Source organism: Chenopodium quinoa, unplaced genomic scaffold, assembly GCF_001683475.1.
Source record: "Chenopodium quinoa cultivar QQ74 unplaced genomic scaffold, ASM168347v1, whole genome shotgun sequence".
NCBI classification, from domain to species: domain Eukaryota; kingdom Viridiplantae; phylum Streptophyta; class Magnoliopsida; order Caryophyllales; family Amaranthaceae; genus Chenopodium; species Chenopodium quinoa.
The window spans coordinates 7,618,798-7,632,973 of record NW_018743292.1 but is presented as its reverse complement, the minus strand read 5'-3'; the positions used below and the strand labels follow the sequence as shown (position 1 = coordinate 7,632,973).

Genomic DNA, 14,176 nt, shown 5'->3' with positions numbered 1-14,176 from the left:
GGGATCGTGAATGGCGGTGGGGATGGTGGTTGAGGTTAGGGTTGGTGGTGGGGGTGGTGTTGAAGGGTGGTGGCTGAATGAGGGCTAGGGGTGGTGGGTTGGGGGCTGAATTTGGAGTGAGGAGGCTGTTGGCTGCTGCAGTCAAGCAGAAAAAACGCTGTTTAGGACAGCGTTTTATGTACAATTTTTTTCCCAACATTAAGTACATAAACCGCTGCCTGGGACAGCATTTTATGTGTTTAATTTTTTTTCTAAATTTTAAAAATCAGAAATTACGAAATTTCAAAAAAAAAAAGTTAACATGTAAAACGCTGTCCCACATTAATTTTTTTTTTTTAAAAAAACCATGGTATAAAACGCTGAAAGCTTACTCCAACACACTCCGGTAATCCACACTTAACCTTCGTAAGGACTAAAGAAGCTTTTCTTCTTCATAATTGTTTCCAGAATTACAGAGTATACATGAACATGATCAGGTCTATATCTGTTAATGTTGGAGAAGCTTTTCTTCGTCCTTGTTTTCATGGCGCCACTTTAATCAAGCTTTGTCCTCTTCATTTTCATGGCAGATCCTCAAGTAAGCTTCTCCATTTCTCTACTACTTTTCCCTTTTTCGATTTCACTCTTCCCCTTTTGCCCTCTTTTCACCTTTCTTTACTGTTTCCTTCCCGAAATTACACCAATTACGCTACTCAAGATTTTGATTCTGATTTTGATGACCCCAAATTATTTCTGAAATTTGTTAGACAACAATCCAAATTAGGGTTTACTAATGTTGAAATCCCCCTTTCCCTCTTTCACCGTATGAAATCGATGCGCCCAATTCCTGGTATGATTGATTTCAATATGCTTTTTTCAGCCATGTGTAAGATTAAACCCCACCCCCCATTCTCCACTGTCATTTCTCTCTACAGGCACCTCCTTGGATTTCGTTCTCTCACTATCAGTTGAAAAAGTAGAAGCTATTTTATCCAATTATTTTTATAGATAGATTTCCTTTCATTTAATGAAATGAAAAAAGCAGTCTTCTTTACATAAGACGAAGGAAGACAAAATTGGAATTCTAATCAGTCATTTTTGATGTTTGTGAGAACCATTTAAATCATGATTTAAATGGTTCTCACCTGTTTCTAAGAAACTTGCTTATGACTTGTACTATAATCTGTATTCATAAGGCCCTTTCTTCCATTTAATTAAGCGTTAATGTAAATGAGCCATAACTATGTAGCCCTATTCCTAATAGATTAACCCCAAAATAGCATATCCAAATTATAAGAAAGCCTATAAAAGCCACAATTGCAGAATTTGCACCTCGAAAATTTTTATTTGTTCGAATATGTAAATAAATTGCAAATATGGTCCAAGTAATAAATGCCCAAGTTTCCTTTGGGTCCCAATTCCAATATGATCCCCATGCCTCATTGGCCCATACTGCTCCTGAAAGAATACCTATGGTTAAAAAGATAAATCCTAGACTAATAACACGATAACTCCAATGATCCTTTTGTCTGCTCTCCGTCCTGATATTTATTCTCTTAACATTCTCGCTAATTGCTACTGTCTTTTGGACTTTGTTGATTTGGGGTTTTCTGTTCTCGCCAACATTATTAAGCTTGGTTTTCAGCCTGATATTGTCACCTTTACTACTCTCATCAATGGCTTCATTCACTCTAATCAATTTCAGAAAGCCGTTCCATTGTTGGATAAAATTGTCAAGCTTGGCTTCCAACCTGATATGGTCACCTATGGTTCTATGTTCAAAGGTCTCTGTAGGTCTGGTGATAATGCCGGTGCTCTCAAACTCCTCAGACATATGGAGTCTTATGGCCATTGTATGCCTAATGTTGTCATTTATAACACCATCATTGATAGTCTCTGTAAAGACCAATTATTACCTCAGTCTCTCCTCCTTTTCAAGGAGATGAAAGTCAAGGGAATATCCCCTAATGTTGTCACCTATAATACCTTAATTCGAGGTATGTTAACTTTGGGACAACAGAAAGAGGCTCAAGGAATGGTGACTGAGATGTTGAGGAACAACATAACTCCTGATGTTGACACCTACAACACATTGATTGACATGTATTGTAAAGAAGGCAAGGTTGGTGAAGCACGGGACATTTTTGTTCACATGACTGAGAGAGGATTTGTTCCCGATATCATCACTTACAATACTTTGTTAGACGGATATTGTTTACATGGTGAGATGAATGAGGCAGAAAAGCTCATGGATTTGATGGTAGAAGATGGTTGCAAACATGATGTTTTTACTTTCAGCATCTTAATCAATGGCTATTGTAAGGGAGGAATGGTTATTGAAGCACGGGCCATATTTGAATCCATGATAAGTCAAGGTCAGATTCCCAATATCATCACTTACAATGCTCTGTTAGATGGATATTGTTTACGTGGTGAGATGGATGAGGCAGAAAAGCTTATAAATTTGATGGTTGAAAATGGTTGCAAACCTGATGTAGTTACTTACAACAGCTTAATCAATGGCTATTGCAAGGCTAAAAAGATTGACAAAGCTCTTGGTTTGGTCCAAGAGATGCATTTTAACGGATTAAGCCCTGATGTTATCATGTACAGCACTCTTATAGATGCCTTGTGCAAAGACAATCAACTCAAGCTTGCACACCAGTTTTTCGAGGATATGGAAGCTCATGGACTGAAACCAGATATAATAACTTGGAATTCATTCCTTGACGGCATGTGTAGGAATGCACAAATAGATAAGGCAGTTGCAACAGTGAAGGAAATGGAGACTACTGGAATGGTCCATGATATTTTTACATACAATATCCTAATGGATGGTTTTTGTGAAGCTAATCGCCTTAGAGAAGCGGTGGATATTTTCTCCTTTCTCACAACTAAAGGGCTGCATGATGTGTGTGCTTACAACATAATGATAAAAGGGTATTGTAAAGAAGGGTTGCTAGCAAAAGCCGATGAATTATTGAAGAATATGGAGGACAATGGATGCCTTCCAAATGAAGGCACCTTCAATACAATTATTAGAGGGTTTCTTGATGGCAAGGATGTTAGGAGAGCTTTAGAACTTGTCAGCTTAATGAGAATCAAACGGTTCGTTGCTGATAATCACACTATATCATCATTTGTGGGCTTACTCACTGATCCAACTATCAGTGATGCAGACATTATGAAAATATTACTTGCATGAAAATATTGGCATTATGCTCTAAACTCACAACTCTCATACTCTGGACTCTTTCTACAGTCTGCATTACGCTCAGTATTTTGTCTGGTTTACATCTATAGGCACTATTGCTGCATTAATATGAAAATAGAATAAGTATGAATGACTAACAATTTTTTTTTTTTTTTACCCTTTTGCTCTTTACAAGGGATGAGAAGGGGAAAACTGTGAAGTGAGGGCGCTGGAGCCTATTACATGGTGTTGTTTCAAGCTGGTGAGCCTATTACAATTTTTTTTTTTTTTTTTACCCTTTTGCTCTTAAATTATTCTCCTTTACCAGAGACTGACATATGTTTAACAAGGTTAGAAGGAGGCTTGGATGAAACAAAAACTGTTGGGTTTCTCAGCAGGCAAAAGCAAAATCAAAATCAAAACCTAAGGGGTTAAAGAACGCGAGGAGAGATCCCCTTAATTATGATTTTTTTTTTTTTGGATTCCTCTCATCCACAAAAACAGGTGGGTGTTTGTTTTTTATATTACTATTATTTATTTCCTGAAATGTTTTAGATTTGAAGAGGCCAATCAAATCAGATTAGTATAGTAAACACTTGAGCATTTTTAACTGTTTGATGCATTGTTGTATATACTTTTTTTTTTGTTATTCAAACAATTATAGAATTTTAATATAGGTATGCCTAAAGATCATACGTTCATACCATCTGTTCTTGCTCCAACATAAGGTAGTATGGGTCAATTTGAACCGCCTTTTTGGGTTTTTTTTTTTTTTTTTTTTTTTTTTTTTTTTTTGTTCTTGTGGGTGTCAAATAGCACCTTTTAATTTCTTTCTTTTTTTGGCTTGGTAATGTGAAACATTTGAATTCGGATTTTGAGTAATAAAGTGAAGGCTATGACAATCGTTAGAGTTCTTAATAGATGTCTGACAGGTTAGCTAGTGAATTTAATTTAGCTTTAAAAAGTTATTCAAAGTAATATTCCCTTGTTGGTATTCTGCAGGGATTCGAAGCTGGTCTGGTATCTTTCACCTTTGCGTTTGGAGGTGGAGAGTTTCGGTGGAAGCAACATGATTGAGTGGTTCAACAATTTGCGAGGGAAGTATAAGGATCCGCTTTGGTGGGACATTTTCTGGAGTATCTTATGGGGTATGTGGCTGCGTAGAAATTGGTGGGTGTTTGATGGCAAACGGAAGGAAATTGATGATCTTATTCATAAAGCCATTAGCATCGTGGGGGATTACGATCCAGGGAAATTATTTGCAGCAGTACAAAGGAACTGAGGCTACCTACGCCTTGAATTGCTCCTTGTTAAGGAGTGTACAAAGTAAACTCTGATGCGGCCATATTCAAGAGACAATCAGGTGGGATTAGGAGGTGTTACAAGGGACCTCCAGGTGGGATAATCTTGATTTTGAAATTGTGGAAGGCATGGCAATGAGGCATGCTTTGAAGATCACTATGGAAGCTGGTTTTGCGAGAATTTGCTTGGAGATTAGTAACAGCAAAGTGCATCAGTATTTGGCTGAGAAAAACGCTACTTCCAACGGTTTTTGGGAGCATTATTCAAGACATTTTGCAGCTTGCTAACGAGTGCCTTTTTTGTTCTTTTTCTTTTGTAAAGAGGGAAGGAGGTAAACCTGGGCATCGTGCCGGGCCGTGCCTGGCGGGCCACGGGCTCCGGCGTGCCGTGCCGGTCGTGCCGCCGTGCCCGGGAAGTCGTGCCGTGCTGTGCCGGCCATTCTCACAGGCCAGCCCATGGCCTGGCACGGCCCTTGTGCCTGGCGGGCTCGCGCCGTGCCGGCCTGGCGGGCTGGCAGTTTCCAGCCTTTTTTTTTTTTTTTTAATAAGTGACAACATTATAACTTATATTATAATGTATATAAGTTATAAAATTATAATTATAAGTTTTATAAGTTATTAAGTTATAAGTTTTATAATTATAAGTTGAATATTTATGTTTTATAATTTTGTATATTCAATATTTATATTTATATATTTACTTTATACTATTACTTTAAAATTTAATGTTTATGATTTATTAAATATAATTTTGTATTAGTAATTGTTATAATTTTGTTTTTTTTAATATGAATTTTCAAATTGTAACAAAACGGAGAAAAAAGGCAAATTGGACTTTGGATGTGAATAATGCGTACTTTATATTATTATTACTTGAGTTGAGAAAATTGTACATTGATAACAATGATAAAAATCGTACAATGATGGTATTAAACAAAAATTGGAAAATGATAAAATTGATATTTGATAATGATTAAAATCGTACAATATACAATAATTGTCTATTCTTCTTCTCCTTCCTCGTGTTCGTCTTTGTCTTCGCCTTCAAGGTCATCGGCTAGTTGGATAGATTGGGAACTAGCCGAACCTGAACGGTCGGAAGCGGAGGTTCCTTCTTTGTTGTCGTTGTCGTCGTAAGAACGGTCTTGTGAGCGATTTTCCGCATCCAACCAATCTTTGAAACACACGCACATTTCTAGTGTTTCGGGTTTTAGACTTGTTCTTCTATCGTCTAAAACCCTTCCGGATGCGCTGAAAGCTCGTTTGGAGGCGACGGAGGAAACTTGGACAGCAAGAATGTCTCGTGCCATTGCCGCCAAAGTTGGATGCTTCCCGGTTTGTTGTTTCCACCATGCAAGGAGGTCGAGGCTGTTTATCTCATCGTCGTCCATGCCTTTGGTGAAGTCGTAACTCAGGTACATCTGCAACTCCGAGACGTCGCTTTGCGTTCTCCTGATTGATGAATCACATGAAAACCTTGAAATCAAGTTAGTAGCTTGTGAAAATAAATGTTTGGCCTTCTTACTTACGTTTTTGGATGGCTGGGAAGGGCCTGAGCGAGGAACGGTGCCATATTTGGCTTCATAGACTCCATATAAAGCAAAAAACTGATCCTTCACAATACTCTTATACATTTCTTCATCATCGTCAAGATTCATGCATTGAAAATAAATGTCAACTAACATAAATGTGTTTTCATACTTTTGCCTAGGATCTAATATGGATGCAAAAATATAAATCAAAGGAATTTCACTATTATATTTACGCCACTTTGTTTTCATTGCTGGAAGATACTGATCATAATCACTTTGATTGCGATGATCAGCGAAAAGTTGGGCGAGTAAGCATGCATTAGAAAGAAAGTTTTGAGCACAAGGATTGTCAACAGTAGAAAAACAAAACGTCATGTTATATAATAACTGTAAAAATTGCATATATCTTTCACAGTTATACCAATCATCATCATAAAAAGCATTTTGTGGAAATTTTGGTTGTAAAATAATGTTAAGGGATTCTTGTACTCAATTGCCTTTGTTAACATGTCATAGGTGGAATTCCACCTAGTTGGGCAATCGATTTTAATTTTTATTACCCTTATCTTTTGTTGTTTTAGAAAACTCTTCCATTCTTGGTATCTGAGCTATTAATAGACATAATAGCATCTCTGATTTTGCTGTAGTATGGGCCAATTGCCCGAACTCCATCCTGTACACATAAGTTAAGTACATGGCAAACACATCTAGTATGAAGAGCTTCACCGTCTAATAGTACATCGGTTAAGTTTTGTTTGACAAGATTAGCTGTGTATGTTATAGAGGTTGCATTGTCAAAAGTCATTGACATCATTTTATCTCGAAGGTTGTATTCGTTCATTGCTTCCATTAAATGGTGAGCAATGTTAATGCCGGTGTGTGGGTATTCGAGCATTTTGAAATGTATTATTCTTTTTTGTAACATCCATTGATCATCTATCCAATGGCAAGTGACACATAAATAGTGATATTTATAACCACTATCCCAAGAATCGGCTGTTAAAGATACTCTACAGTTAAGGTTACTTAATTCGGCTTGTAACCGGACTTTGTACTCTAGGAAATTTTTCATTACGGCGAAACGAACGGTTTTCCTAGAGATTCTTTTATGTTGGGGTTGTAGTGCTTTGTTAATGTAGGTGTTGAATGGGTCACTTTCCGAGAAAAGAAAAGGTTGTTCGGCGTGTACTATCATTTTTCCTAGTTCATCCCTATCCCTCTCATAGTTGTAAGTAAAGCCGTATGGATGGTATTGGTAAATTTTTGGCTGGGTTGGATCACTAGCTGGTTTTGCACAAGCTTTCATGCGTCTAGTTAAGTGTCCCGTCCCAAATTTGGATACTGCCGAGAATACACCATTACATGTTTTACATTTTGCATATGTTTGGCCGTTTTTATTTAGGACGAAATGACGCCATACCTCACCCTTTCGGTTTTTCAAAAGTACCATCTCACTTTCGGTTAACCATTCATGATGTGTGTTTGGGTTAGTAGTAGTAGTAGAAGGGGTAGAATCGGGGGGAATTTGGGTACTTTCTTGGCTACTTTGGCTAGAATAATAGTTTTGTTGATCACCAAAATAATTAGGTGGGAATTGACCGAATTGAGGGAATTGTTGTGGATTTTGATATTGGTTTGATTGTGAAAATTGGTTTGGTGGTGGTGGTGGAAATCCCGATATATTATATGGCTCATAGCCCAGGGGGAAGTAAGTGGGGTCATTGGTTGGACTCGGAATTTGGGGGCTCGTTGTATTAGGTGGTTCCCTAGAACTACTACTACGGGCAAGTCGGTCTTTCCCCCTAGACCTAGATGATGGGTTGTTCGATGCCATAATTAACAATTAATTTTTTAATAAAAAGTGGTTAACTATAATAATAATAATTAATAACAACAATTTTAACAATAAAAATAACAATAATAATAATTAATAACAACAACTATAACAATAACAATAACAACAAAAATAAATAATAACAATAATTGTAACAATAATAATAATTAATAACAACAATTATAACAACAACAATAACAATTAACAACAATAATAATTAAACAAGATTATTCTAATAATAACAATAAAACAATAATAAATTAAAGATTAGTTTAGATCTTACAACCGTGCTTCAACGCTCCACTAATTACGATTACGAACTTTTTAATTTTTTCCGATATTAGGAAAATAATTAGAGAATTTAAGAGAATAAGGATTATTAAGAGAATTTAAGAGATTTAGAGAATATAAGAGATTAAGAGATAAGAAGAAGAGATTGTGATTTTGTGATTTGGGAATGAAATGGAGGTGGGTATTTATAGAATTTTTGTGGAGGTAATTGCCCAAAAACTAGCGATAAAATGGTAATATTACCGTTTTTTTTGTTTGGGCACGCGGGCCGTGCCGGGCCGGCATGAATGCCGTGCCTGGCGGGCCGTGCCTGCGTGCCGGGCTTGTGTTCGTGCCACGTGCCGGGCCAGCACGCCGGGCCCTGGCCGTGCTCGTGCTGGGAATAGCAGAACCTTGTCCGTGGCACGGCTCGTGGCACGAATCTCGATTTGCGTGCCGTGCCGGGCTAGGGAACGGGCCGTGCCGGGCGGCACGCGGGCCACCCCGGCCCGTGCCCAGGTTTAGAAGGAGGGGAATGTTGTGGCCCATGGCTTAGCAAAACTAGTAGCACTTTTGAATATCTTAGAGTTTTGTTGGAGGAATATCCTCTTGACATTTCTGAATCTGTTATGGCTGATTTAAGCCTGCTCTATCCTTAATAAAATCAATGTTCTTGCGTCCTCCAAAAAAAAAAAAAAAAAAAAGGTTTCCCATGTCCCATATCATACACGACATACTAATTTCTACTGATTATTTCAATACACTTGTTAACGCACCCATATTTTTACTACCTCTGTTTTACTTTATTTGCAACATTTACCATAAATTGATACTACTGTATAAATTAATTGCAACATATGTTTTCTTCGTATTTTTACTTGCTCCTTCATATTTCTTTTTATCTCTCTCTTTATTTAATCTCTCTATTTACCATTCACAAACAAAGTTTATCTAGATATCACATCATTACAAAAATAAAAATATAAAGGTAGTATAAATAACTACTGAGTTCTAATTTAGAAATACGTTTTAAAGATAAACCTTAAAACATCTTATATAATATGTAACGTTTTTTTTTCGTACATTGGTTGTAAAAAAAAACCACACACAATAATGTTCACGACACAATGTTACAATTACTGTATTACGGAGTACTCCGTATGAAACAACGGAGGAGTACAAGAATAAAAACCCAGATACTCTCAAACTCCACTCCACTCCACAGTCCACACTTGAGACTTGACCTTCAGAAATAAGAAATTTTTCATTTGGAGAAGGAAAACATACGGAGTAATTGGTTCCCCTCATGAGGAGGGTTTCATTCCTAATGTTTTATTTTTCTTACCTTTGTAAAATAAATAAATAAATAAACAAATGGTTTCAAAATTCCAGATGATGTCTCGATCTGTTATTGTTGGAGAAGCTTTTCTTCGTCCTTATAATCATGACAGCGCTTTTATCATAATCGTTGGTTTGTACATCCGGGTGTACCATGCGCATGGTACACTCAGATCAAAACTAGTTTAAAAAAAAGCGGAAAGAACATAACTTATATTTGTAATGAACATCACGACTTTATAAAAGAACACAACATTGAAGTATAAAGAACGTAGTAATTTTAATGATTTTTACCACGTATTTAATATCAAATCATTTCAAAATATTCTGTTTCAAAAAAAAAATATATCATTTCAAAATATTCAGTTTTCAATAATTTCTCTCTCTAAAATTATTTTTATGAAGATTTCATTTTCAAATTTTAAAATTTGAAATTCATTTTCAAAATTTCAAATTCCAATATTTTTTATTATGTTCTCTTTCTTATTTTAAAAAAAATATTCTCTAAATAACCAATTATATATTTTTATATTTTGTTATGATAGTCATCTTGGTCATGTGTATCTATTATAATGTTCATTATATGATTTTAAAATGTCCATGTTCTTTGATTGTAATTTTAATGTACCTTTATTGTCACACAATGTTCATTACTTATTGTGAAATGTTCTCTAAATTTTGTTTTAACGTGCTGGGTAAATATAAATAATGCTCTTTAAATAATATTATCATGTTCCTTATCAACATAGCGAATGTTCATTAGACCTATTGGAAAATCAATCATCAATACCAAAAATATATCGTCTTCATCAACCTTTATGACAATCTTGGTTTCAAAAAATATACATATACACAATCAGATATATATTTTTTTTGAAAAAAAATACGCTATTAAATGAACATAGTTTGTAACTTAAAGAACATAAAGTTCAAATCCAAAGAACATAGTTTGTGACTATAAAGAACATATAGGTTAGACCCAAAGAACATATTAATTAAACTCAATGAACGTATTCGTTCCAATGAATATGGATAAAAAAAAACTGATAAAAGAACATTTATCCCAATCCGAAAGAACTTCATCTTCAACCTCCGAAAAAAAAAAAAAAAAAAAAACTTATATTTTCTTTCAGCGATTAATTCGTTAACAATGAACCATAAATAAATATAATAATCTAAAAAATCATCATCAACAATAAAATTATGAAATATAAATTGAAAAAAATAATCAAAAACTACCTTCTCATTTGGTGACAAAATCTAAAATTAAATATCAATTGTAGAAAGAATAATCTGTATGTTCGTCCAGATGATTATTCACTTACCATCCTAATTGAAATTTCTACATTCCTTTTTAATTTTGGCAGAGGCAACACTAGCAGTAGCAGGTATTCTTGTCTGAGAACCGAGAGTCAGTGTGAGAACTGAGAGTGAGAATGTGAGACGATGATGAGGAACAAAGCTCTGCTTTCACTTGCTTCTGCTTCTTCGCCATTTTTAGGTAATCTTCTTCATCTTCCTTCTTTTTCCAGATGTTTTCACGCTGATGTTAATTTTGATTTTGATGACCCCAAATTGTTCCTTAAATTTGTTAGACAACAATCCAAATTAGGGTTTTCTGATGTTGAAACCCCCCTTTCTCTTTTCGATCATATGAAATTGATTCGCCCACTTCCTGGTATTATCGATTTCAATATGCTTTTATCATCCATTTGTAAGATTAAACCCCACCCCCCTTTCTCCACTGTCATTTCTCTTTACAGACACCTCCTTTTGTTAGGTCTTCGTCCAGATCATTATTCCCTTACCATTCTCGCTAATTGCTACTGTCGCTTAGGCAGTGTTCATTTTGGGTTGTCTCTTCTCGCTTTTACCTTTAAGCTTGGTTATCAGCCTGATGTTGTCACCTTTAATACCCTCATCAATGGTTTCATTCATTCTCATCAATTGGACAAATCCGTTCGATTGTTGGATAAAGTTGTCAACCTTGGCTTCCAACCTGATATGGTCACTTATGGTTCTATGTTCAAAGGTCTTTGTAGGTCCGGTGATAATGCCGGTGCTCTCAAACTCCTTGAAAATATGGAGTCTTATGGCCATTATATGTCTGATGTTGTCATTTATGACACCATCATTGATAGTCTCTGTAAAGACCAGTTATTACCTCAGGCTCTCCACCTTTTCAAGGAGATGAAAGTCAATGGAATTTCCCCTAATGTTTTCACCTGTACTACCTTAATTTGAGGTATGTTCATTTTGGGACAACAGAAAGAGGCCCAACAGATGCTAACTGAGATGTTGAGGAACAACATAACTCCTGATGTTGACACCTACATCATGTTGATTGATATGTATTGTAAAGAAGGCAAGGTTGGTAAAGCACGGGACATTTTTGTTCACATGATTGAGAGAGGATTTGTTCCCAATATCGTCAATTACAGTGCTCTGTTAGATGGATATTGTTTATGCGGTCAGATGGATGAGGCAGAAAAGCTTATGGATTTGATGGTTGAAAATGGTTGCAAACCTCATGTAGTTACTTACAACAGCTTAATCAATGGCTATTGCAAGTCTAAAAGAATTAACAGAGCTCTTGGTCTGCTCCAAGAGATGCATTGTAACGGATTAGCCCCTAATGTTATCACGTACACCACTCTTATAGATGCCTTGGGCAAAGTCAATCAGCTCAAGCTTGCACACCAGTTTTTCAAGGAAATGGAAGCTCATGGACTAAGGCCAAATATAATCACTTGGAATTCATTGCTTCATGGCATGTGTAAGAATGGACAAATTGACGAGGCAATTACAACAATGAAGCAAATGGAGAGTACTGGAATGGTCCCTAATATTATTACATTCAATATCCTAATGGATGGTTTTTGTGAAGCTAATCGCCTTAGAGAAGCGGTGGATATTTTCACTTCTCTGCCCGCGAAGTGCTTACAGCCCAATGTATTCAGTTATAATATTATTGTAAAAGGATATTGCAAAGAGGGTTTGCTTGATGAAGCTACTAAACTTGTAAAGGAAATGGAGGACAACGGGTGTTCACCTGATGAGTGTACCTACAACACTATTATTAAAGGATATCTTTATGGCAAGGATGTCAGCAAGGCATTGGAAATAGTCAGTACCATGAGAATTAAAGGGTTTGTTGCGGATGCTCACACGGCTTCTCTATTTCTTAGCTTCATAACTGATCATGCTGTTAGCGATTCAGACAAGGCTTTGCTTCGAAAGTATCTTGAGATATGAATTGTAAGGTATTTGGCTTTTGATAATTTTAGATTATGGTTTATGTTTAGATCCTGCTTCTCTGGTTATCTATAGTTTTATATGATATGACGATGTTACTATATTACTTGTATTGTGTAGTGCTGAGGTTGAAATTTGACTTATGATTATGGTTATCTATAATATTAGTGGAGTATTGCATTTGGAGACTTACCAATATCATGTATCAATTTTTTTTTTAATTTTTTTTTTCAAGTAATCGTTGCATCAAGCTTTTAATACTGTTTGAAGTCCCATTTGGCATGTCTCTTCTAGTCACATTCCCCCCCCCCCCCAACCCTCGGTTTCCGTGGTTATGCTTTCTTCCATACTAAAGGTGAAACTATAAGTGTTGAGGCTATAATTCCTGATATTAGTTATTCGCATAAGAGATGCAGTTTCCTTAGCTCCTGATCATGGTGAGTAATCAATAGATTGAATAGAGTTGTATGAGATGGTGTGCTTAAATTACCTTTTATTCAGTCTTGTAATAATCAGCCTGTGATTGATTTTTAGCTAATGTGAAGTCTTATGATACAAATCTACTTTTTTGACCTGGTTGATATGCCTAGCTAGCTCTGTCCTAAGAGATTTGTAGATCATTCAAAGACTGAACTTGCTAAATTATAGAGCAGTTCTTTGCATTTTCAAGTGAATATCAAGATACTCTATTTCTAGGCTTTTGCACATTAGCTGAATGGCTTTCAGTTTATCATATAATTTGTTATTGTATTTTTTTGGATTTTGTTCTGTTCAATCTTTCAAACCTAATGTATCACATGGGTTTTAATCTTCTCAGTATGCTTGAGTGTAGTTCAACGAAATATGTGGAGTTTTAGGAAAGAATGCTCTACTAGCTTATATTTTATGTTTTGCTGTTTCGTTTTCTGGGGCATTGAGGCTCTGATCATAAGCTAGGAGGCTGTTGATTATGGATGATGTTAATTGGTCTCAGAAGTTGGAACTAAATGTAGCAAGGTAGTCATATACTCATATTATGACTTTTCATTCTTTTGGTTGCTTGGATGAGTTGGATCATTCTAGCATTTCTCTAGACTTGCATTGTTATATACGATCATATTCATTTCCTTGCTATTTGTAGCACAAACTGAGGAGCCATAGCTTTGGAAATAGCTGGATTTGTAGCATGATAATCTAGCAGCTGCAATTAACGATTCTTTATTGTCATTGCAGATTACAACACTAAGTTCATCTTTAGTTATACATTATATCCACCCCCCCCCCCTTCTTTTTTTAAGTGTATGGATTAAGTTTCTCTCTCTTATAAGAAAATCATTCCTAAATTTTTACTCTGTTTTTTTTAAAAAAAAATCTACACTTAGACTAATGCCGAGTTTTTGGTGGCTTAATATTTATTTTTTTGAGGAATTTTGTTGGAGGTTTGTATGAAAAATATAGACTATTAAAACAATTATTGGCTAATAGTTTAATTAAA

At 35.7% G+C, this 14,176-nt stretch overlaps 1 protein-coding gene and 1 pseudogene across 3 annotated transcripts; both read left to right on the top strand.

Annotated features, from left to right (window-relative positions):
• The first annotated feature begins 362 nt into the window (after positions 1 to 362).
• On the top strand, positions 363 to 4,975 carry LOC110736789 (pentatricopeptide repeat-containing protein At1g63130, mitochondrial-like). 3 transcript variants are annotated; one of them, XR_002514274.1, is made up of 4 exons: positions 366 to 3,087; positions 3,369 to 3,434; positions 3,528 to 3,676; positions 4,175 to 4,975. XR_002514274.1 is itself a non-coding variant. In XM_021917096.1 (2 exons), exons 1-2 carry the CDS (start codon positions 563 to 565, stop codon positions 3,182 to 3,184), a joined length of 1,515 nt encoding a protein of 504 aa, XP_021772788.1. In that variant the 5' UTR covers positions 363 to 562; the 3' UTR covers positions 3,185 to 3,350. The 3 variants fall into 3 exon arrangements, 1 of the variants encoding a protein (XP_021772788.1); XR_002514275.1 differs by having other exon boundaries at positions 3,523 to 3,676; XM_021917096.1 differs by lacking the exons at positions 3,369 to 3,434; positions 3,528 to 3,676; positions 4,175 to 4,975 and having other exon boundaries at positions 363 to 577; positions 1,685 to 3,350.
• A 5,104-nt stretch (positions 4,976 to 10,079) lies between these two features.
• LOC110736788 lies at positions 10,080 to 13,021 on the top strand (annotated as a pseudogene).
• Positions 13,022 to 14,176: the final 1,155 nt, after the last annotated feature.